The 25,778-nt window shown below is 36.5% G+C and overlaps 1 protein-coding gene across 2 annotated transcripts in view; it reads right to left on the bottom strand.

Moving 5' to 3' along the window:
- Window positions 1-699: 699 nt before the first annotated feature.
- The window catches only part of LOC105216414 (myc protein), a 48,557-nt gene continuing 23,478 nt past the window's right edge, over window positions 700-25,778 (bottom strand). For both annotated transcript variants that reach the window (XM_011190889.3, XM_011190888.3), the window contains exon 3: window positions 700-3,314. In XM_011190889.3, coding sequence (XP_011189191.2) covers window positions 2,497-3,314 — 818 coding nt within the window. In that variant the 3' untranslated portion in view covers window positions 700-2,496. The remainder of the gene's footprint in view (window positions 3,315-25,778) is intronic.

The following is a 25,778-nucleotide window of genomic DNA, read 5'->3' as shown; positions in this document are numbered from 1 at the left end:
TTGTAACCCCACAAACAGATTAATGTAAAATAAACCAAACGCCTGCGTACTACAGCCTGCCTCAACTTGTATTTGTAAATATATATATATGTATATAGTTGTATTTGTTTTATATATGTATTATATATATATATATTTTTTATATGTACATAAGTAGCATACTAGCTTTTATTTTAAGGTTAAATGTATGTTGTTGGTTTTTTATAAATGTATTTAATAAAAAAAAGTAATGCATTTTAATTGCAAAGCTTAAAACTTAAATGTAATTAAGAAATAATTGTAATAAAATAAAGAAATATGCACGCACTTTTTAGGCAAATAATTCATAAAGGCCAACTGCTTAAATTATATATATATAGGGAAACTACAAAGCTAGAAAATCAAAAATTATATAAAGTGTAAGCAAGTGCCAGTAGTAGTTGTAGTTGTTGTATTGGTGGGAATCACCAAATCAAAAGTAAGATTTGTTTTCATTAATATTTAATTATAATATAAAAAATATAGCTTATTAACGCGCTTTATACATATTTAATTCTTTTGCTAAATTGCTAAGTGTTGTAGTTTAACAATGTTCTAGTTTGTATGTGTAGGTATGTAGTGTAAGTTGAAAAAAAAAAAATAGTTATTATTTATAGTTAGTTATACATAAAAATATGTGTGTAGAGTTTAGGAAAATTTTTTGTAGCATGAATTTCAACATTTTTGTTTTTATTTTTTTTTTTTTAATTTTGTTTTCAGCTTTTAACATTATACTTTTCGCAGCCAATCGCAGCCTAAATCAAATGAAATTAATGTAAACAAAAGACTCATTATTTTTTTATTCAAAACATATGCGCATATGTTGCGACACATATGCTTGTATGTTTTTATACAATTTGCTTTAATAAGAAGTGCAATTGCAGTGTTGCTGTAGTTGCAAGCACCAAATGCATTGCTTCATTATTAAGTTGTTGCAAGTTGCTGTTTCGGCGTGGCATCCACATTTTGTGTGCCGCCACTATATTCGTACGCTTTGTTTTTGTTTTGTGTTGTTGTTTTTGCCGTTCGTTATTATGCTCATCAAAGACTTGTCGTGCTTCATTAGTTAAAAAAAATACATAGTTCTTTTTCTTCATTTTGTTTTTAGTTGTCGCATTCGTTGCAATTATTGGTTTCTTAGTTAACTAAGCATATTTTCTATGCTTGTTCTTCTTTTGTATACACGTGCTTTCGACGCGTTACTTTCGTTTTGTCCAGTTAATAATTTCTTTACTTCATGCTCAAGTTCATGTCATTAGTTTGTTGGTTTTGTTTGTTTTGTTTTTCCCTTTAACTTTAACTTTAAGTTGTTTGTTGTTTTTGTTTTTCGTTTTGGTTAAGAAAAATGATATCACAAAAATTTAAAATGTATAAATGTAAGTAAATATGTATGTATGTTTGTATATATATACATAGTAATTGCAATAAGCATAATTATATTAAAAACACTAAACGCTAAGCATTGCAATGGAAGCAAAATTAAATATTAAACATATGTGTGTGCAATGCTTAAAGCCGCAATTCGAGCGGAGAGTATACAGTTATTTCGAAAAAGAAAGACACACAAAGTCAATCTCAAACAGACAGGCAAATGCGCTTTCTTTCTTAAAAAACAACTTTATCCCTCTCGCTCTCGCTCTCTCTCTCTTTATATCCTTGTATTATTTCTCAAAGTAAACCGTAGTTATAAAATGTTATTTAGATACGTATATATAAGTATGTATGTACATATATAAGAAAACAAATCAATTTTAGTTATTACAAGCACGGGTTGTAGTTGTTGTTATTATTATACACAAGTAACTAGTACGCTAGACCCCTGCTCTTTTGTTATCAAATTGTTTTTGCCTCTGCATTCAATATTTCAAATTTGTTTAACTTATCGTCTACGCTTTAACAAAACCAAGTAATCAATATTAATTAGTTATTTATAAAGTTATTTTTAGTAGTAATAGTAAATGGTCTGTGTATTGTTTTATCATCATCAACATATTTTTATACATTTTAAAATAGAAAAAAAGTAAAAACTATATCAACCTTCTTTAAATTACTTTAAATTACAGCGCGCTACTACCTCTCTTTCGCTCTCTCTCTCACTTGAAACGCGCCAGCTGTGTATTTCATGCTTTGCGGTAGCGCGCGTCGCTTGCGCTTGTTTCTATGTCGTTTCAAATATTTTACAAACTTTTCTTTTCACAAACTATCATGCTAACGTAGGTATTCACATTTCAACATATTTAGTTTTTTGATTTTTACATTTTTACAAGCATTTTACCACTGTGCAATAGACGACAACGATCTGCCGCTGCGTGCTGTGCGTCGCTGCTGGCGCCGTCGTTGCACCTTGCGCACACACACTTCGTCTACCACATCCATCTCACCGCCAGCTGCGCTCGAAAAATCTTGACCGTCTTCAGCGTTCACGCCACCACCGCCCGCCGGCTGCGCACAGCGCGGCCGCACGCCCCTGAACGGCTATCAATCACGCATCAGATTACGCAAACGTGCCAAATGCTCTTGCCGCTTACGCATCTGCTCCCTGAGCACCTCCTTCGTATCGCAGAGCTGTTGGTTTTCGCGTGTCAGCGATTCGCACAATTTGGCCGCCTCGCGCAAGATGTTCACCTTGGGCGCGCGCTCCTTATCCTTGATGCTGGGTATCTGTTTCTTCAACTCCTCGAAAAGATTCTTTAGCCCAATGCGACGTTGTCGCTCCATATCATTATGCAAATTGCGCTTCTCAATGGTGTCGGCGCTCTCGTCCAGACTGAAATGACGGCGCACGCTATCGTCAGCGCTGGCGCTATGCAATGCGCTGCTGTGATGGCCAGCATGCTTGGAGGAGGACGACGACTTCTTGCCGCGATGTTTCTTGCTTGGCGGCAATGTGTAATCCAGATCGCGTGTGACGTCAGCGCTGATGCTGCTACCACCGTGTACAGTGAGGCGTTTGCGCGACTTATCGCCGATCATACGATTATCAGCGCCGATTATGTTACCTTGTTGTTGTTGCATATATTTATTGGCATAGGTGGCGGTGTGATAGGGTGTAGCCGATGGTGAGGTATAGCGTGAGGTGGCGACTGACTTCACGGGACTACTGCTGGCCGGCGAGCAAGGTAGCGTGTAAGCGCCGTGACGACGTGGCGGTATGGTGCGTATGCCGTTGGGGTTCTTGACAATGCGCGCGGTGGAGAACCGATAGCCGACTTTGTGTTCGATGGCGCGACGATCACGATCTGAAGGATTTGTGGGCAACTTCTTATCACTAACGGATACAACGTCGATTTCTTCATCTGCAATGAAACAAAAGGAAAGGAAATCATTAGTCAAAGTCGCTTTAAGAATATAAGAAATAGAAAGCTAATAGTTGCTAACAACACGCTTTAATTAAAAGCTGCCTAACAATATATTGTAATAAATTGCCGCCAACGGGATCATGCTATCGGCTTAAGCGTATCCCCCCGTCTTGACGCAATTTCTCAAAATATGCGATAGCATCTTACAAATCATATAATAAATTGCTTTTAAGCGCGGGGGTGTACCTCTAACCATCTAACGTTTGCGAAATCACCCTACTCACTCAGCTGTGTTCCACGAATAACGATATACTTTCTGTATCGCAAAATTAGAAAATATCTCGAACAACACGTTCACATAAATCAATAACAGACGTTTGACGCCACCCTTTGTCCAACGGCATGCATATAGCAGCTTAGAATTTATGTGTAAATACGTTGGATTGGTGAATGGAAGATGTTGAAATTTATGTGGAAACATGCTTACAAAACGATTGTATAACCACTGTGAAATAGAGCAATATGTTAGAGGTTTAGAAAAAATGTGCGGAAGCACAAATCAGTGAAGAGACAGCCAGCCACCCACTCACTCGCACAAAGTGAGCATAAAAACAATTTCAGCGTAAGTGGAATACTAATAGTTTATAGATGGATATGCACAAACAGACAGACATACTTTGGTCTACACACGCGTGTTGAGCATTAAATGTAAAATGTCAATGGCTTTAGGGCCCTGTCGCTTTACATACGTATATTGAACAGCGGAGAAGCGCCGACAGCAGAGATAGTAGACGTCAGAGTGTAACGATGGAGCCACCACAATTACATATATACAGACGCCAGCCGACAGTATGATGTCACTAAGCGCCGCCAAATGCGCTAGCAAACAACGACCCACCCAACTGGCAGCAACATGGTCTAAACAAACGCCGTGGCAGCCAAGTTAAGTCAAGCCGTCAGCTGTCACTGCATGCAGATAAAGCAGCTTGTACAGCTACCCCGCCCACACACTGACTCAGTGAAAGAGGTTTACCCATATGCTTAAATTAACGGTGTTTGTATGCATGTAAGTCGCTTGTGTAGCATGCTAAAGAGTAGTAGGTGAAAGGTATCGAAATTCAGGAAGCAAATGACACTGGCCACCAACAACATGTTCTGCATGCTGACGCAGGTGGGCGTGATTAGCATACGTAAGGCGTACGCTGCTGTCAATGAGCGCAACAACATCTCTGCTCAAATCTAAAGAATCTAAAAATAACTGTGCGCTTAGCTATTTTCGGCGCTGTCAATATGTGAAATTTGAACTCGCTTGACCTTTGACTGCTGCACTGACAAGATTAGCGGCGAAAAAAGCGCACGGCCTAGAAAAGCTTTTTATAGAGAAAAAATTGAAGGCAAAAAAGCGCCGCAAAATTGAAGGAATAATTGATGTGATAAAAATTTTGGCTGGCGACATAATGGTGGCGCCAAACATATCTCTCTATCAGCCAAGCAACAAAAAGTGGCAGTAAAGAGCGCTATGTATATATAAAATGTATGGTACAAAAACAAAAATAAACAAGTAGTAGTAGAGTATTGCATGTATGAAGTTGTAGTTTAGACGAGAAATAGTGGCAAAACAGTTTTATAGTTGCAGTAGTGCAGCGTGTGTGACCCCGCCAAAACTGAGCAACCAAGTTACGACATCAAGTGCCTGCCTAGAGCTAATAAAAAGGCCTTACTAAATTAGATTTCACATAGCATAAAGAGAAGTCAAAAATCAGCGCAGCTAAAGGGCAGCGCACAGGAAACCGGGGGCCAAGCCGCGGCGGCAAGTGGGTTAATGGATATGACATTTTTTCCTACGCTTAAATAGCAATTAGAGTATTTTAGGGCAAACAATTTTATTGCACATGCAAGTTCACAAAACAATTTCAATTTATTTTTGGAAAGTGAAAAAGTTAAGATTTACATAAATGAATAAAAAAATTTTTTTAAATAAAAGAAAAAATAAAAAATAATAATGAAGTGAAAAAAAATATTAAAAAATTATTTACAAAAAAAATAAATTATACATAAAAATGCAAATATTAAAAGTCTTTAAAAATTAAAAAATTGATAATAAAGTAAAACTAAAAAAAAAAATATATTTAAAATTTTTCGAAAGCCCGCATGCAGAATGAGCAATATCTAAAATTATTGTAACCGCAAAGCCAAAGAATGCAACCAACGCATAGCAAAAACCACAAATTACCAAATAAAAATTGAAATAAGAAGAAAAAATATTTATATGCAATAGGAAAAAATGAAAGAAATGACTTCCTAAAAATACAACAAAGCTACAGCGAACACACCCCGTTTTCCCACAACCGTATTCTACACCGCACCATGCGTGGGGTAACGTTAACTAAAACGCCAAAAATTGATCCAACACGAATACAACAACAACAACAATACATGTACCGCAGCTGATGCTAAAGTCGAAAACGCTCGGTGGAGCAAGACGCTGCGTGTGTGGTACAAAGCGTGGCGGGCGGTACACCGCAGCAGCAGCAGCTGATGTGAGCCGAGGGGAGGCGATGCTTGTTGGCGTATAAAGAGAGCGCCAGAGCACAAAACGCAAATAGACGCACGCAAAATGCACACACACACACACACACACATACACTTACGAGCATTGCCGAAATATATTGGCAACAACAATAACAACAGCAAATAAGCTTGATATTATTAATGTACCGTCGACAGCCAGCGACACACTTAAGTCTTTTTCCGCATAGCAACAGCAAAAGCAAATTTAGATTTTTTCGCCTTTTTCTCTCTTTTTTTGCTTTTTGCGCTTTGGACGTACGCAGCAGTAAAGAAAAAGAAATTCTGTTTGTAGGCCTCCTCTTCTTCCGCTGCTAGGCACAGTTAGACGCCGCCGCTGCTACGCTAAGTTCAATTTGACTTTGCTTTGGCTATGGTGAAATGGCGTATAACGGTATAATGGGCTGACGCTAAGTGACTGCCCAGCAGTGGGAGGGTTGTGGGGGTAGGCAAGGCTAGATAGGTAGTGCGAGCGAGAGAAATGTAAATCGGCCGGCTATCAGGCTGGCTGGCTGGCAAACGCGTGAGCAGCGAGTCATGTGCTGTAGTTGGCTGGCAAATGTAATCAATTTGAGCAATAAAATGCGTACGCATGTACATACATATGTAAATGTTATTATATGCTTGTTGGTATGTAGCTAAACATTTAATGTTGCCTAAACTTTTGGTAATGTTTATTCTTCAAGTTTTATGTTTCATTTACGGATTTTTTGCTTATTTAGCTTTCGAAATGGTAAAACCAATTTCATTTTTTTTGCTTTCTTCATTTGTTCATTCAAAATTTGAGAATTTGAATTTTTGATTCAAATAAATATTTTTATTTAAAATACACTTTTGCGTACTTTATCATTACATAAATGAATGAATGAATTCAAGATCAACTTATTAAGGCATAGCAATAGCCAGTTATTGTTATCACTTTGGCTGCGTGTGCAAATCGCCGCTAATCGCCTCACTTGTCAGCGCCAAGTGCTAATGTGCCTTAATAAAAGCTGATTGTGTATACAGCAAACGCACAAGCAGGTCATACGTAATGACGTACGCACATATTACGTAAAATTTACGCAAAAAACGCCAGAATTGCTGCATGTTGTATATACAAATATCTTGCAAGCTGTCTAGCGCAATTAAGTTTAGAATTTTCAAAATTATGTTGCGGCGTGTTGTCAAGCGCGAAATATGCTGCTGTGCTGTGCCTATTACAACACCTCCGCAACAAAATCAACGCACGATGAGTAAATCCACACAAAAAAGTAATATGCTGCGAGAAATTAGCTAACAGCAATGTGTGGAAAATAAAAAAAAAATTATGGCCTGAATTTTTCGAAATTTTAGAAAAAAAAAGAATTTTTCATAGTTAAAAAAAATGGAAAAACGTGCGCTTGTGTTGTTGCTAGCACACGCTTATTAGCTTTTTAGCATATAAATGTATACATTTGCTAATTTAATTACTGCAAAAATACAGCAAAAGCATTTAAGCGCAAACGTGGGGCGGATGAGTGACATCAGCAAACAGTGCGCCACAAAAGTGCAGATACAGCTATTTAGCTTTGTAAGTATGCATGATATACTGTTACCGAGGTGATAGTTCGCAGTTAGAAGGGACTTTTCGAGCATATGTACAACGGAAAACAACAGTAAAGTCGCTGCGTTGCTTATGTAAAAGTAGGTGTCAAAAGGCTGCGACACTAATAACTCGTAATGAATATTATTATGGGCGTCGCATTGCCACATTAATGCGAGATAACATAATTTGCGTAATAACAGCAGGCAATATTTGCATGCAAGCATGAATATGCGGAAAGTTGGAGAGCGGTGAATAGAACTAGCAACTGGCTTAAGCACATAGAGATGGAATAATAATATAATAGTTAATCAAATTAAACATTAAGCATTAAGCTTTAAGACACATGTTACAGAACTAGTTACTTTATTAGTACAAAAGTAACTAGTTACTAACTAGTACATATACGAGTAGTTATTTTATAGTCCAAAATTGTACAGTTTGAAACTAGTTAAAGCGCAAATCGTACTGCAAAACTGAGTTGTAAACAATTATCACAAAATTATTACTTTTAAAATGTTCAACTACTCCCAAACTAGTTACTGACGCAACAGTGTTGCTATAATTCACATTATAAAAACTATAATTACTTTAATGATCTTTAAATGCACGCATTTCGTTACAAATTATATGCAATATTTTAAAATAAATTACAGAAAACATCAAAGCAACTACCACCCCTGAGAACTGCACGACCTTCAACGTAATTTGCAATGCCAAAACTATAAATAATGCATGTTGTAAACACACACTTCCAATTAGAACAGAACACAGCTTCCATTAATAAACACCATTGACGGCCCGCACTCATTAGGGAATGAAGGCAGGCAACAACAATACAAATCACAGCAAATTGCTAAACTCCAAATCAATTGCCAATGACAGCGGACAGCAGAGGGGAATATATTACATAGGAGCATAGGAAAGGGAAAAACGCGATTATGACGCATGTACGATACAACAAAAAATGAATTACAACAAAAATTAAAAAAAAAAAATAAATAAAATACAAAAAAAAAATTACAACAAAAAATTCCAAAACAAAGCACAAAATTCACGCAAGAATTGCGGCACAGATCACACTGCCACAACACCCGTGTGGCATGTAGAGAAAGTAAAAAAACAATACAGTATCTACAGTAGGCGGCAGAGCGCAAACTGATTCCAAACAATTACCCTCCTTCCTCCCATCTAGCTACCCTACAATTATGCACACCACCAACACACCGTGAAGCATGAAATGTAACAAAGAGCAATGCGCATAGAAGATTAATTGAAAATTCGAACAACTATTGGATTTGGGCAACAGCAGCAGCCAACAACACTACTGCAGTTGCACACACATGAGAATAAACACATAAGTGTAACAACAAACCGAAATTAGAGCAATAATAAAGGCAGCCAGCGGTGGTGGTATGCCATGCCACCAGTCAATGGTTGCCTACCTAGCGTTCGTTTGATGCATGATTTTATTACGGAAAGTACGGCATTTTTTGCGGTCTCATGATTAATAGCTGACAATGCCATACAAAAGGATTTGTAATATGAAAGCATTTCTTTTCCACTATTTTTTTTACTCAGCCATTTGCGTTTGACGAAAATGTGATTAACCGTTAATGCTATTTGTGTGCATATAGATGTGAGTACAGATATAAATTGCTGCTATTGTTGTTGCAATGCTTATGGGAAAAAATGCAGCTGATAACTGCTTTTTCGCGCACACTGTATGTAATTGCCTGCACACAAGCTTAAATCCAATACAAATGCATTACAGTTAGCGGTGAAATATTTCAAAAATTTTCCCTATTTTTTTCCTCCCAGTTATTTACGAAAATGTCTACATCTACATTTCAAATATGTTATATTTATACAGTTGTTACTGTACTGATTACTTTTTGCACTGCTTGTTATGTTGGTTTTCCTGGTAATCGTAATCGCTCGGGGGAATTCGCAAGGCGTCAACCAGCCAGCACTTGAGCGCCTGTTAGATGTGGGGAAAAACCATGACATATGCGCTTTTCTGTTTACATTTGTATGTATAGTATAGTAAGTACTATGTAACTGCTAAATGACTTAATTCACTTAAGGCATTATCGAATAAGCGTAAAAATATGCGAGCGTAAAAATAACTGGCGTATAATATATGCGATTGTGGCTCGTTGTTATTGCAAAAACCTCCAGAAATGCACATAAATATGTAAGTAGGCCTAATGCCATGTAATTACATCAATTATGATGTGCAAATGGCTCGACATGTGTTTGGCGATAATTGCGGCGGATTTTCCAAGCCATAGCAGGCCTGTTGGAAAATTTAAATTATTTTTTATACATTTTATACCGAAATGTATTTAAAATTAAACGACTCAACAAAGGCTTGAGAAAAAGTTAACCGTAAGTTAAAGTGCCCGTTAAAATTAAATAGAAGCAAAAAATTTATATTCAAAATTGAGTTAAAAATTATTGAATGACCAACTCAACAAAGGCTTGAGAAAAAGTTAACCGTAAGTTAAAGTGGCAGTTAAACTTAACCAGTGGTTAAATAAAATGTATTTTTTATTTAAAGTATTATACAACATAAAACTAAGAAAATCAGCTTAGACTTATCTAACAGATAAAGTGTTCGTTAAAAATAACCTACGGTTAGACAAACACTTGATTTTATATTTAAGGAAACAATTTTTTAAGATAGTTACTGCGATTGCCATAATACTTTGTGTAATTACACAATTGTTATCGGGAAAAACGTGTTGAGCATTAATTAAAGGTTTCGCAAAACAACATATTGAATACTGGGAATATATGAAATACGCGTGATGAGGGCTAAAGAGAACTGCTCGTGAAATCAAAACCTTTTACGTATGCTCAACTCATTTAAATTAAGCACGACTGCTGAGCTAAAAAAATATAGAATTAGCGCCACTTTCAAATGTAGAGAAATCTAGAATTACTGTTACCAAGTCGCCGAATCGCCGAGTTGTGTCTATAACACTAGAGAGCGTCTGACATTGTAAAAAGGCAAGTGTGTAAAATATGAATATAGCGAACGAAGCAGGTGAAAAGATAAAAGTCGTAACAGTTAATAAAATATTTATAAATTTAAATAAAATGCGGATTATAATTATAATGAACGACAGCAGCGACAAAAGCATTTGTAATGGGTAAAACCTGTTGGGCTGCGCTACAAATTAATATGTAAATACAATATGGGTTTGTATGTGTATATTTTTTTTATAAAAGCACCAAAGTGATTTCTCTGAAAATCAACAACAATAATAATAATAAAAAAAAATATAAGCTAACTAAAATTTCAAATGAAACGACGACCCGGTGTGATAAAGCGGCGACGCAAACGCGCCCGCAATACCAATCAATTAAAAGGGTCTCTCTCTTAATATTATATAGTAGGTATTTGAGCAAGAGGGAAAGGGCAAAAAACCGCAGATATCGATGTAGAAGGCAATCGAAAAGTCATTAACTCGTAATGAAATGGATGCAAGCATAAGAACAGAAAAGTCTAAAGGCAGGTAAGACGCTGTGACAAGTGGAATGTCGGACTGAAACGCACAAAAAAATAAAGAACATAAAGAAAAAAAACTAGACGCACAGAGTGTTGCCACGCTTGTAACGCAGTCAGGTCGCATGATCTGTGGAACTGCGCGGATCGCCAACGACAAAGGATGCTGTAAAAGGCGTTGATGCCGACATAGCAAACACGATGTCGTCATCGACAGGCTATGGATATCAACAGAGCACAGGAGAAGACAGTAAAAGGTTAGCGATAAACGACCCCCCTTTGGGTCGCCGCTTAATGACGTGCCGACATTGCTGCGTTGTCGTACTTTATGTGACGCATTGACTGCTGACTGTTGGCGGCAACGCCGCTGTCAAACTCATTAACATATGCGCGGGGTGAGGGGCGCGCAAGAGGCAATAAACAAACAGAAGACAAAGTATGAAGTCTAAAAAATAAGGGAATATTTATGCATATGTGGCATGCCACACAGCAACCTTTTTTGCCTTTTTTGTTGTTGTATATATGCTTACTTTTAGAAGAAAATAAACATCTTCAAGCAGTTTGCTGTTATAAGCGGATGATGCAGCAACTTTTGCAAACGGATACACACGCTAACAACGAAAAGCTGCTTAGCGGCATTCCAAGGAAACACGCTGCGGCGGCTGTTGGCTGCTGCATTGTCATTTTTTCGCCACTTAACATTTCACATTATACATCACCAGCGCATACCACCACTTTAGAGTTGTTGTACACACACATGCATATGTGCTTAGTGGCATTTCACAAAAGTCAGCTTAGAAACTTCAAAGCCGCAACAAAGTGAATGTTGCTCTCAGCACACAGCCTGTCTGGCTGCCACGTCTATCTATTACGCTGATTACTTACTTGGCAGACAACGCAAACGGGCTAAAATGCATTGCACTTAGCAACCGTATAAAGCAACAAAAACGAAAAAAAGCCGCAAACAACAAGTATAAACAACCAACACTGCAACGGTGTAGCGCTCAAACGCGCGACAGCATGCAACTTGCAACATGTCTATAAGTTCGATAGCTGCAGCAGCATGTAATCTAAAAATCTCAATTCGTTGACCCAAATTCCATGGGTCTGGGGTAAGCAGCGCTGCGACGACAGCAATACGCGCGCAACAAACGACCTCCAAAAAAATGTTGCTTGGCCCACCCGACAGCGAGGGCGCCACAGCGCACCAACACACTCTAAACAAAGTGAGTGGAAATAGTTACAGGCGACTAGACTCGTGCATTCACCGAAGCGAGTTACAACAAAAGCAAAAATGCAACAAATACAACAAAAAGTTGCAGTGGATGCTGCAGGGGGGGTTGTTGCCTCCACACACTGGTTTAGGCGACTCTCCATGCAGGCAAGCTTGTCAAGCATGTCTCAGCAACTAAAAGCTTGTTTCAATGCAGCGGCGCTGAGAGGCACGCCACAATAGAATGTTCCGAGTGCAAAAAAACGAAGACAAAGTATCACTTACGGAACTGCTTTTGTGCACTAAGCACACACACACACACATACACTCATATACATTTAGTGCGAAATGCTGTTTGTTGCTGGAAACAATGTTGCTAAGCTGGTGATGCTACACCGCAGGAATGCAACAAGCATGAGCTAACTGGTTTCAAATCGGTGGAAAAAGAATGCGTCTGAGACACATATATATATATACACACATATATATAAATATGTTTTATTTGAAGCACTGCAAGCCAGCAATGCAATTATAATTTGGCCATTTTAGGGCGCTACTAAAAAGTTGCTTTCTTCTATGGCGTTTGTTTTCGTTTTATTTCTCTATGCATTTTATTTCATTTTTTTTTTTTTTGGTTAGAGCGGCTATCAAATGTGGCAACAGCATTGAAATATGCAATTAGCGATACGAGCCAATGCCAATTTCACTTAATTTATGGCTTGTACTGCTGAAATGTATGAATGGAATAGTGATTGTCTGAGTGATTTATGCTGAAAAGTGGCATGAAAGTGCTTTCAAATTACAATTTGCAATTAACGGAGTAACAACAGCGAGTGTTGTTCGTATTTTTAATGCAATGGAGAAGGCAGTTTCACAAATAATTAGTTGAAATTTTATTATAGGAATGTATTTTACTTAAAAATGCAAAATAGAATAATAGAAAATAATTGTAATTAAAAAATAAAGAATCAATTTAAATTTATATTTTTTATTATTTGATTTATTTTAATTTTTTTATTTTTTTTTAATTTTTAAATTTCTTATTTTTTTCATTATATTATAATATTATCTTATTTTCATTATTTATTTTTGAAAATTCCATATTATTTTTGATTATTAAATTTTTTAATATTTTTCATTATTTCTTATTTTTTAAAGTTCCATATTATTTTTTAAATTATTTTTCAAATTTTTTTTTTTAATTTTTTTTTCTTTATTTTTTATACTCTGCATACTTTAGAAAGCATTTGTAATTTCAACCACTTAAAATTTTATAGTCTTGTTTGTTGCAATATTTTACAGTCAATTACCAAGAAAAAGGTGCGCACAAAAATCACCGCATTCGCAGAAGTTTCATGACTCTTTTGCGCACAAATGTGCAATTATTGGCAAATTCGAAAGCATTCATTCATTTATTGCCAGCTGAATGCAAAAACAAAAATAAAAAATTAAAAAAATCACAAGTCATTAGTATGCAACTGGAATGAACATGCTTATTTGTTGTTTTGCTTTGCTTTAAAAGCAATTAATAATTAATAAAATGCACAGAGACACGTACGAACGTGGAAAAATAATAGAAAGAATACAATAAAAATTTTAATTCAAACAAAAAAATTATCAATTCAGAGAAATAAAAATTATGAAAAAAATAATAAAAAAATTTAACAAAGAAATAATTAAAACAAAATAATTTTAAAATTAAATAAAGAAATAATTAAAACAAAATAATTTTAAAATTAAAAAAAATAATTTAAAAAAACTCTAATCAAATTCGAACAATAAATTGTGAAAAGCATAAAAAATTAATTTTTGAATGATAATGCGGAGAATGTATTGAGAAAGCCGCGAAGTAGAAAATATAAAAAATTACAAATGCAAATTAAGAAGAAACACACACATAGATTTATATTGTTACTATACATTTGTGCACATTTGAAGCGAATTAAGACAGTAAAATGAAACGCAAATAAAAAAGCACACGAGAAAATATCTCCAGCCTTCAAGCAGACACAATAGCAACGAAGAGAAGTTGAATTAAATTTAAAAAAAATCGCTTGAGACTGCGAAACTAGTTTCTTCATTGATTTGCTACAGCTTAGCAAGCACATTTCGATGCCGGTTGCCGAGTGCGCGTGTATATGCAAGCGACTGAAGCGAGCGCGCTCGCTTTACTACACACCTCTAGTACTACGATGAGTATGGAGCTTGGCACGCTGTCGCGTTGTCTGGGCGTGTATTGCCATTTCCAACGGTTGTTGTGTGCACACACAATAGCAAAAATAAAACAAATACAACAATAAAATAAACATATTTCTGTTTGCCGCTTTTGTTGCGAAAAGCAGGCTTGTTGCTAAGCCGCGACAAGTTGCGAGCAAAAAATTAAGCCAAGATCAATAGCAATAAAACGGTATGTATCAGCGGTTTTGTATATGTGCATGAGCGGCTGTGTTTAGCAACAAGATTAAAGCTGTACATTTCAATGCTGCTAGACGCTGTGGAGGTGCTAGGCAGGCAATACAGATATTATTAGTTCCTGCTTGCAAGCCGAAATTATGGCGCATTGCAACAGCGAGTCAATGAAAGCGCGGAAGAAAACGTGCGACAATTTATTCTCGATAGCAGACACATATATTTATATATTTTATGTTTTTATATGTATATGCATTCGTATGTGTGTGTGTATAACAAAAGCGGCATACTGACGTCGTTGAACCTGAACTACAACATCACCTATCGCCGACTGCACAGACCCGACATTGGCTACAACAAAATGCACTTTACAAATGTTGTTGTTTTTTGTTTGAAATCAGAGTTATGTTTGTATGCAGTAGATGATGATAAGCACTTTTTTAATGAAAATTTAAAATATTTCATGTAAATGAGTGTTGATTTTATTTCGATTTTCATTAAATATAAATAATTATAAAAAATGTGTTGCTTTACATTAAATTAAAAAAAAAATAATAAAATTTCTTTGAAACGATAAAAATGTAATAACAACAAATGCAAATCAGCTGCAACGCTGATCAAGCGTTTTTATAGTTTTAAATCACGTTTGAGGGGGAAATAAAAAATATTTTAAATGTATAAAGAGTAATAAAAAATATATATATGTTAATAAAAAAATAAAAAGTAAAATAAATATATAAAAAAAAGTTAAAAAATTTAAACAAATAATAAAATATGTAAAAAATTAAAAGCAATAAAAATAAAAATAAAATAAGAAGATTAAAATATTTCAAGTAAAAAATTAAAGAATTTTAATTACAAAAATTAAAAAAATTAATAATTTAAAACAATAAAAAATAAATAATTTAAAACAATAAAAAAGAAAGAAATTAAAATAAAAAGATTAAAAAATTTAAATATAAAATTATTTGATAAAAAATGTAAGCCAAAAAATGTCTAAAATGCCACAATCAAATGCCGCTAAAGGAAATTAAAATATTTTCGTTTTTTTCCTTAATTTTCCAAGAAAGCGCTGTTAGTGTGTATTTAGGCGCTGCTGATATATGCCAGATTACGCACGACACTAGTTGCCCTGACTGCTTTACGACTTTAGAAAGGCAATAAAACAGCAAATAGCTAATAGAAAGAAATTAAAAAAGTAAAAAAATTAAAATAAAGAGAAAAAGAAATAAAATGAAGAATAAAACTCAAACTCCTTTGTTAATATGTATGTGAGCACAAACGCTACGATATTGACGAACGTTTGCCGGCAGATCGCTGCTGATCACCAAGCATCGATAAGAACAAACACATAAACACACACACACACATGGAGCGTAATTGTTGTGGGAAAGTATCAAATCAACTGAAAATGCTGAATAATGGATAAAAAGACCTTCAAGCAACTATAAAATACATGCTTAAAATGTATGTCACAATGGTGTTGTTGGCTGCCTTTTTGGTTTTTGGTTTTCAATTTATTTTAATTTCCATTTGATATGTATGGTATGCTACTATTGTTGTTGTCCACGTTGTTGTTGTTGGCAGCGCAAAAGACTACAACATTAGTAGGTGAGAAGTCAGCAGCATATGCGGCACGACACACAAAGGTGAATGGCACAGCAAGCAAACTAGATACAATGCGATCGTAGTGAACAACAAAAACAACAAAAAATAAATAAAAATACAAAACCAAGAATAAAAAATATATAAATAAATGTAGAGATCATAAAAATCAGTGCATGACATGAATGTGTGATTAAACAAAAGGTGAAATCTCGGTTTGCCGTGGGCGAAAGAAATTTAAATGCCAATTCAATAAAGCAGGAAATCAATACAAATAATTGAAGCAAAAAAAAGGAAAAAAAAAAACATAAATAAATTGTGAACAGTTAAAGGAAATTATGAGCAACGTTATTGAACAAGGTGCGTCGAATTGTCGAGGGAAAAAAGTAAGAAATTTTCAGAAAACGTTTGTTTGCCTAGCAAATAAAGGAAATCGAAAGTCAACCTGTTTGGCATTGCCAGCTAGGAAATTTATAATAAACAGGAAATAGCAGGAAATACGCATACTAATAAGCATGACTGTTGTATTTATTGGGTTTGTAGTGTGCATAGCTAATTTTAGGTGACATTTGAGGTAGTCGGTGAGGTTTTGAGTGGATTAAGGGAAATTTTTTTCAAATAAAAAAATTGTTTAACATTTATTCATGGGATTTAAAAAAATGTTTTTGAATTTTTATTTTCGAAAATTAAAAAAAATAACAACAACAACTATCTTACACATTGCAATTGAACGCGCAAAATTAGTGGCGCGCTTGTGACCATTTGGCCATATGACAACATCGATGAGTCAGACATCGATGTCTAGAACTAGAAAATGACGTCAAACAAAACGCTAGTAAAATTTGTGCAAGAAAACTTGAAAATGATGCAATTTTTCCAAACGCAGCACAAGTGCAAATAAATTGAATTGAAATAAAGGCGTTTGGGTGTGAGCAGAGTTTGGCGCGTTTAATATAAACATAAGCACTAGGGCGCGATGCAATTGATTTTTTGACTTTTATAAAATATTGATTTTATATTTTCTTCTTACTACTTATTATTCCTATTTTTACAATAATATTCAGAAAAAAATTTATTAAAATTAAAATTTTTAATTTGATATACAATTTTTTCGCCTCCAAAGCACGTACGCGATACATGATACCTTTTCAACAAATGCATAAATGCATAATAAAAAATAATAATAAAATAAAAAAAATTAAATAAAAAATTAAAATTTTCAAAATTTAATTTTTCACTGCAAGTAAAGTCGATATTTCTTGAAAAGCAATAATAAATTGCATTGCTAAGCAGTTGTACATAACAAGTGCTGCCATACGTGAACTGCACACCATTACGCCTGCCAAAAGCCACTCAAAACTGCTCACATTGCATCAATCATGCGACACTGGCGTCATTTTGCAGCAGAAAAATGCGTTCCTCACCGCGATCCTCCGAATGCCTTGCATAAACACACACACACACACTGTACATTTTCGGTTCATACTGGCTCTGGCAGACAGTCAATCAAGTTTTTTGTTGTTTTTATTTTTATTTTTGTTTTCTTTTATTTTTTTGCTTAGTTGCACATATGCAATTTGAACATTTTCTTTGATTTTGTTGTCATTGTTGTTTTTGTATTTTTTTGTTTGCGAAATTTGCTCGCGCAACATGTTTATCCGGTGTCGGTTAACATTTAAAGAAATACGCTACACAAACAAAACGGCAGCGCGTAGCAGGAGCCTATGTGACACACACGCAAATGCCATTCAAATTGCAGTGCAAAACAGTCGACGGCGGCCGGACGCGCGGCAGCAGCAATGTCGGCTGACACATGTTGCCAGCGAACCGGCTGAGCCGCTGCATTCGCGATTTTTCGCACGTTTTGCAGAAATGTCTTGCATATGCCGGTGCGCAAGAAAGGCAAACAACAACAACAACAAATTAATGAAATACAAATAAAATAAAAAAGAGAATATTAAAAAGAATCAGCGGAAAAGCGGCAACGGATGCGCCGTAAGTGCAATTTGAATGCATTAAATAGCAGAGTGGGAATGCGCGTCGCGCCTTTGGCGTTTGTTGCTGAGTATGGATGTGTGTGTGTGTGTGTGTGTCATCAACGACACTTGGCGCACACAAGGCAGCTGCCGAAAATAATGAAAACAACAAAATGGGCGCGCAAAAAGCCGTTGTCGCCAGCAGCTTTGGGGAAGAAGAAATATAAATAAATTGCAATTTCGCGAATTTTTATGAAATCACAGCATTCTTGGCTGCAATTGCAATTAATTTTTCGAAATGCAACTGCGGCGCATTAGCAGCTCGTTGAGCTCGCGTAGTTGTTGCGCCGCTGAAGCTGAACTAATTCTAACACCAAGAGTAGTCACGGAGTCTGCGCAGACAGTTGAAGTATAAAGCAAATGCAAAAACTAAAATAAAAACGCGGCAGCCAGTCAGTCAATGCGCGCAACAATTACAATTGCCTGTTGCGGAAGCGCTTAAATGAGTTGCAAAAAATTAATACAAAAAAACATTACAACAACAATATAGTTGTAATTGCAGCAAAAAAGCAACAATAGCAATGCAACAGAGACACGCGAATGCGATATAACAGTGAAAAGTTGCAGCAACAGGCAGACAGACAGGCAGTCATTGCACCAGCAAACCGCAGAAGCAGCAAAGCAACGAAAAAGTAAGAGTCTCTCAATGGAGCCTGTGTGCGGCAGCGGCGGCGGTGATGGCGCGCTTGGTTGACTGCGCTAGCGCATTACCCACGACTGGAGGACTCGCCGCCTTGGCACTAACTAAAGCACTGGAGCAAGGCGCGACAATTACCAGATGATGCTGACGGCAAATGAGTTAGCTGGTCGACGGCGCGAGCATTGAAAAGACAAGCAGCGCTGCTTTGCGGTTGTCAGTTTTTCGCTTTGTTTTTGTTCCTGCAGATCATTAACACCGCATTTCTTTGCGTTTGAATTAATTTTGCTACTGCTGCGCTTTGTCTTATTAGCAGCAGCAACAGCGCTTGTTGTTGCAATTTTTATTTTCATTTTTTTTCTTTTCACTTTGGCTGGCTTTGCCTGCTTCATCAGTCGCTTTAACCGATATAACACTTGCATTTTTCTTCATTCAAGCGCAAACGAATTTCATTCATTCAGAAAACCGCAAGACAGACAGACAGACTCATTGACTCATGCGAAAGGCGCGTGAAGAGCGGAAAAGAGGAGCAAGGCGTGGCGGGCGTTGTAACCTCAGCACTTGCACTTTGGAACCGGCAGGCAAAGGCAAATTGCCACTGTGGGAATGACAGACAAGCGCACTGAGATTAAGCTGAGACGCTGCGCATCTTTGTTGTTGTATTTTGTGTTGTTGTACGTTATTTATCTTATTTTCATAATTTGCCGTTGCCATTGCAACTGTGTGAAAAAGTGCGAATTCCATATAAATTAGCAGATATGTCAAATGTCAGTGTGGTTGTTGTTTTGGTTGCATTGTTTTTGCAATTTTGCAGTATTACAAATCACACGCCCAAGTGGAAGCAACAATTTCCCCCACACACATGTTGACGACAGTAAGATGACGTCTGTGCGCCGAGGCGCCGCCAATGTTGCGCCTGTTGCTGCTGTTGAGGATGAAGTGCAAATAAGAATACGCAGAGCACACATATGTATGTATGTGCGTGACAGACAGACAAGAAGTCGTGGGAAAATTTGCGCAACATTTTGAATTTGCTTGTGTGTATGCACAGCATGCAAAAACGCCACCGCCCAAAGGGTGTAAAATTTCGCAGGAAGTTTGCGGGCAAAACACTTAACAAGCAGCGGCAACAAAGATGAAGAAGAATAACAAAAGTAAAAAGAAGCGAAAAGGTAATAAAAAACGCGATGCGCTCTACAGACGCTATGTAGACGCGCTGGGTGTGTCCGTCGCGCATACACACACGGTTGCGCGCTCATACAAATTAGTTAAATTAAAGAAGGCAAGAGCGCGCAACATTGGCGCTAATGAATTATGAAATTGAGTAAAAGCGCTACAGACAATACTTCATATGTATATAAATAATAAGCGGTGCGACGCGTCGCGTTTGTAAACAAAGAAAATACTCGTAAGCTTCAAATTGTAAACAATAAACACGACGCGGCGCGGCGCAGAACAGGCACAACACACAGCGCGCACTTAAAACAGCTGGAAAAATAAAGACAACACAACACAGCACAATGCAATACAATCAAAAATTATAAAAATAAAAGTAATAAAAGCCAGTAACAATAACAATAACAATTCAATCACTTGTAGGCTGACACAAGCACGAAAAAATTACATCATCTTTAGCGGACTGCCGTGCGGCGCGACAAGATCACTGAATACGCCCGGCGATTGATTTACGGCAAATGCAGAAGACAGCAGACAGTCGTATGCGTGTGAATGTGAGTGGGGCTGCATGTGTGGGCGTTGGCGTAAACGTGTCGCAGAACTGGTTAGGGCGGCGCGACAAGTGTGCGCTGGCCACGACGCGGCGACTCACTAAGGCAAGCAAGTCAAACAAACAGACAAGCGTAAAAGCGCACAGCAACAAAAGGCAGATTAAACTGGTTTCTATTAAGATAAATGTTGGAATTAGAATTTATACAAATAAATGGAGCTTGGAATTTGAGAGGCGCATACAGATGCACACACGCGCACACACAAATTTACAAGCGCTGACATTACTAAGCGTATGAATAACAGCAATTATAGACAAGACAGCGTAATTTTTGCGCAAAAAAAATGAAAGTAAAGCAAAAATGCGACAAATGCAGTTGTATGTGTGCGCGCGCTTTTAAAGGGCGCGCATTCGAAATCACAGCGGCCACACATTACGATGATTAATCGCGCTGCAGATATCACAAATTAAAAGCGCAAAAAATTGTACTAAGCGCCGTTATGCGCTATTAATTCATATGTAAAATGCGAAAAAAATATTTTATATTACAATTGTAAGCGCTTCAAATATCATAAATTACGTATAATAAAGCTGTGGCGCCTAAGTGTATGCTGCGCAAATTGAGTGCAGTCGGGAAAAAAAAGTTATAAAGAAAATAAATATGTAATGTTGACATTTAGCGACATTAAATTAGCTAGGAAGCAAAAAAAAATACCACAAAAATAATGTAAAAAAATATATATTTTTTTATTGCCTGAAAGCCTTCTTCCACCCAGTTTACGCTGCCTACAAGGATATAATGTACTCGCGGCACATGCATAGTAGTATGTAACATAACGACTACGACGCAATAGTCTGGCCATATTTTACGAGGACAAATAAAATTGAGTGCGCCGAACCCAATCCCGGCAGACAACACACACCAAGCGCTCTTCTCCGCCACACAACACAAAGGATGCTGCTGAAATGTGCGCAAATACGCCACGATAGAATGACGCATGCAATAAAAATGATGTATTATGTTGCAGTAAAATGGCAGCAGCGTAGCTGAATGGCAAAAAGAAAACACCCATTTCATCAGGGTGTAAGGCGCACAGAATTGCGTCTGCAAATGGATAACAGCTACAATAACAAAGCCAAAGCACTCAAATGTCGCAGTAAAATGTGCGTTCTCATAATGTGGGGTATGCGCCCAAGTAAATTAAAAGAAAATAATAAATATTTTCAAGTGTTTGAAAATGTGCGAAAATACGTTTATTTATACAGTTGAGGGTAGTAAACTAGCTTTGAGTGATATAAAGTGGCAACATAATTAAAATTTTCAGACAAAAATTGCGCCCAAATTAATTAGAAATATATTAGAAAATGTGCAATAACACAAAATTCAGCAACATCATCACCGCTTTAATTGAAACAACACAGAAAATTAATTAAATTTCCGGACAACTAGCAGCAGTGACTAACTACTTACTGTCTACTGTCAACACGCAACAATGTTGCTAGCACACCCACACATAACGTACACATATAATGACTGTAAACACCCCAAAACACTACAACAAATTACAACAAGCCGCCTCTGCAAGCGGTTAGTAGACGTCAGTGATTACACGAGCAAAGCCACTGCCGACACCGCAGGAGTGAGACCCATTTGGGACTTCAAACATAATAATGGCGTGTGTATCCTGCGGTCACAGCGGCGAGCAATCAATACGCAGTTAGCATGCAAGATGAAGATGAAGATGAAGCTGTGGCAATAACAGCAACAAAAACTAAACGCCAAACCAAAAGTCAATCACAAACAATGGCGTTCGCAACTTTGTGCCAGACACATAAAATTTTACAACAACAAAAGCGAAAAAAAGAATGTGAAAATTTGTTGTTGTTGTACACATATTATTTGTTGTTGTTAGCATGAAGCCATTGACACTATTAAGTTGGCAATGTAGCAACAATAAAGGCTATAGTTACATACAAATGTTGCTGCAACATGCTGTTTTGTTGCAAAGGATAACAATACAAGAACAAAACAGATGTTAGCAGCTAATACAGCATCACTTTGTAGACTTGTTAAAAAAACTATTTTGTTCTACTTGCAACATATAGCAATTTGCCGGCTATGTTGCGAAATAAAGCGCGCGCACAGGCGTGGCTCGAATATGTTGCGCAAATGAAATATGCTTTCAGCAATATATTAATATATACACATAAGTATGTTTTTGGGTGTGTCAGCAGGCGTCTAGCAAATTTCGAGAGCGCCCAGTAGAAAGGCAATACTGCCAAGCAACATTACTCGTTAGAACACAAAAGACGTACTCGTTTCAAAAATTTTCCACAATCTACCTTATAGCTGTGTAACTAAATATGTATAACAGTGAGCTTGATAAGCGCGCCAAACGAAATGCTCGCCACGCCAGCAAAATAGAAAAAAAAAGTCGCTGAATGGCTAGTAACACAGACTGAAAATCACTCCAAACTACTACGCGACACTACAAGTGCATTAACTAGTGCATAAATACTACGAGTTGTACGAGTATCAAGTTGTAAACCCACTACTTATACTCGTTTGATATCTGAGTAGATAGATGTATACACAGCGTGAGCTTTCGTTTCGAATGAGAGCTGCGCACGAAATATGACGAGAGTAACAGCATGCGATGAGTGCGCTGAGGTGAGCGCGGCAATCACAATGCGTAGTAGTTTCGCGCGACATGAGAAAATTTACAATAAAAAAAACAACAAGAATGTGGGCAAAAGAGGTAACCGCTTGACAGGCATTTTAATATAAATAAGAATGAGCTGTTTTATACGCAATAAACAGCTTTCGCGCGCCTGGGCTGATATATATACAAATGCCGAAATCTCTATACTTGGCATGGAAGTAAGCGCGCACACACTCTCACATACAAGCAGGTAAATGCCAACAGGCAACTTGAGCGGCAACGCGCGCGCTGAATGTTGCTGAAAGCTGTGAGCGCCTGCTGCTGGCGATAAAATGTTGCTGACGCACATACATTTAGAGATATGTATATGAACGATATAAACAAACGCGCGGCAAAGACGCTGGATGCGACGCCAAGTATGCAACGTAATAGACGCTACATATGTACCGCAAAATAAAAGCTTTTGCGGGCGCTCTGTGAGAAACTAGACATTTACGCCATCGCAAGCAAAAGCGCTATCAGCAAATATACAAGTATACAGCTACTTATGCATGTATGTATATATAATTATTTATGTATACACGGTATATACAAGAAATTATGTATACGCGCATAGTATCCAGACAAGCGCATGTTGCTGGGCAGCTAGCTGGCTGGCTGGCTAGCTAGCTAGCAAAAGCTGTGACTATCACAATGCCGGTTGCTAGCTACTTGCTGCTGTTGCCGCGCCGCGCTTCATCAACAACAGCGTACGCTTGGCTTGCTGGCATTTTGCGGCTACTATTGCTGCTGTTGCTATTATCGCACGACCTTGAAGTAAAAATTTATTGCTACACGTGTGCAAATAAAATACATTCGGTGGCGTCGTGTGAACGGTGAACGGCGGAAATGTGTGTGGAGAGACTACGTTGGGCGTTATGTGTGTATACATATCAGACACATATATATAGTATATGGTAGGTGGGAAAATGAGTATAAAATTTTGAAATTTCAAATAAATTTGTAAACTAAGTCGCACATAAGTCGCCGTTTGCAACAATGTTGCTAGACCGCAAACGCGGCGTTGCAACAAGCAACTCTCTAGTATCGTGCGTGTTTTTTCGGCGTTTTATGCTTGTGCGTGTATGTGTGTATTAAATGTACTATAAATTGTTTATAGTGTAACAATTTCATTAATGCTTTTTTGTGGCATGCAAGCGCTTGCGTGTGCACACAAATGAAATGCATGTTTTTTGTATTTATGCTTTGTTGAAAATAGTTTTTACGATGCGCTTGACGATGTCACCGCTAGGCAAAAAAAAAATTTAAATAATCGAAATTTCCGCAGTAAAACGGCTTATTACCAACAACTAACTTTTATGTTGTTGTTGTTGTTAACCTTCTTGCATGTTTTTATTAGCGTTTGTTTTGTGGCCGTTAATGCTCATCATGCCACACGCAATTGCGTGTGAGCGACGAATGTGGCTAGTAAAAGTATGTTAAGTGAATTAAAAAAAAACAAAAGGGTAATAATAAAAAAGAAAAATAGTAATAAAAAATAAAATAATAAAAAATAATAATAATAAAAAATTTTTAATAATAAAAAAAAATAATAATAAAGAATAATAATATTAATAAATAACAAAAATATTTGGAGTGACAGATATTTATAATTTCCTAGCTTATTATTTTTAATTTTCATATATATTTTTAGTTATATTTAATTTTATTCAATTTTTTTATATATTTTTATTTATTTCATTTTTTATATATTTTTATTTATTTCATTTTTTATATATTTTTTTATTTCATTTTTTTATTGTTAATTTTTTTTTGTTTTTTTTTTTTTATTATTTATTTTAATTATTATTATATTAGCTTTTAATTTTTATTTATATAAATATTATTTATTTTTAAATATTTTTTATTTAATCAATTATTTTTTATTGTTCCCACCTGCCTGCCAACTAGCAATTGCAGCTAATGTAATAAAAGCCAACTTTAAGGCGTTCTCCTGTACTTCCCACTATTTAAACGCATATTTCTTTTCACCTTCAACCCGGTTCGATTACAATTAAAAATGCTTTCAATGCTAGTTCATAGCATTCATAATTAATTGCGGCTACTTACAAACATTACAAACGATACTTTTCATTTAATCAACACTTTGCGCTTTGTTATTATTATTGTTGTTGTTTTTGTTTTAATTTTTCTTTTGCGTTCTAGCAGCATACTACGCAAGTATGGTGCTCTTCAACCGCTGCTAAATGTTAATATTATTTATTTGTTTTGCTGTTGTTGTTGTTGTTGCTATTGTTGTCATTATGCGTGTGCCTAAACGTGAGCGTGCATATGTTAATTGCCACGCCTTTTGCGTGCTGACCTTGTACGAGTTCATTACCATCACAAAATTGTCACACACACGCACAAACACACGCACAAACACACGCCAGCGAAATGAATACACACAATAAATAACTAATAGATATGTATGTGAGAGTGTGTGTACTAACGAAAATAGTTAGAATGGCTGTGGAAATATAGTTG

This window comes from Zeugodacus cucurbitae, chromosome 5, assembly GCF_028554725.1.
Source record: "Zeugodacus cucurbitae isolate PBARC_wt_2022May chromosome 5, idZeuCucr1.2, whole genome shotgun sequence".
In the NCBI taxonomy this organism is placed as follows: Eukaryota; Metazoa; Arthropoda; class Insecta; order Diptera; family Tephritidae; genus Zeugodacus; species Zeugodacus cucurbitae.
Note: the sequence above shows the minus strand (reverse complement) of the source record. Positions and strands in the feature narration are given on the sequence as shown.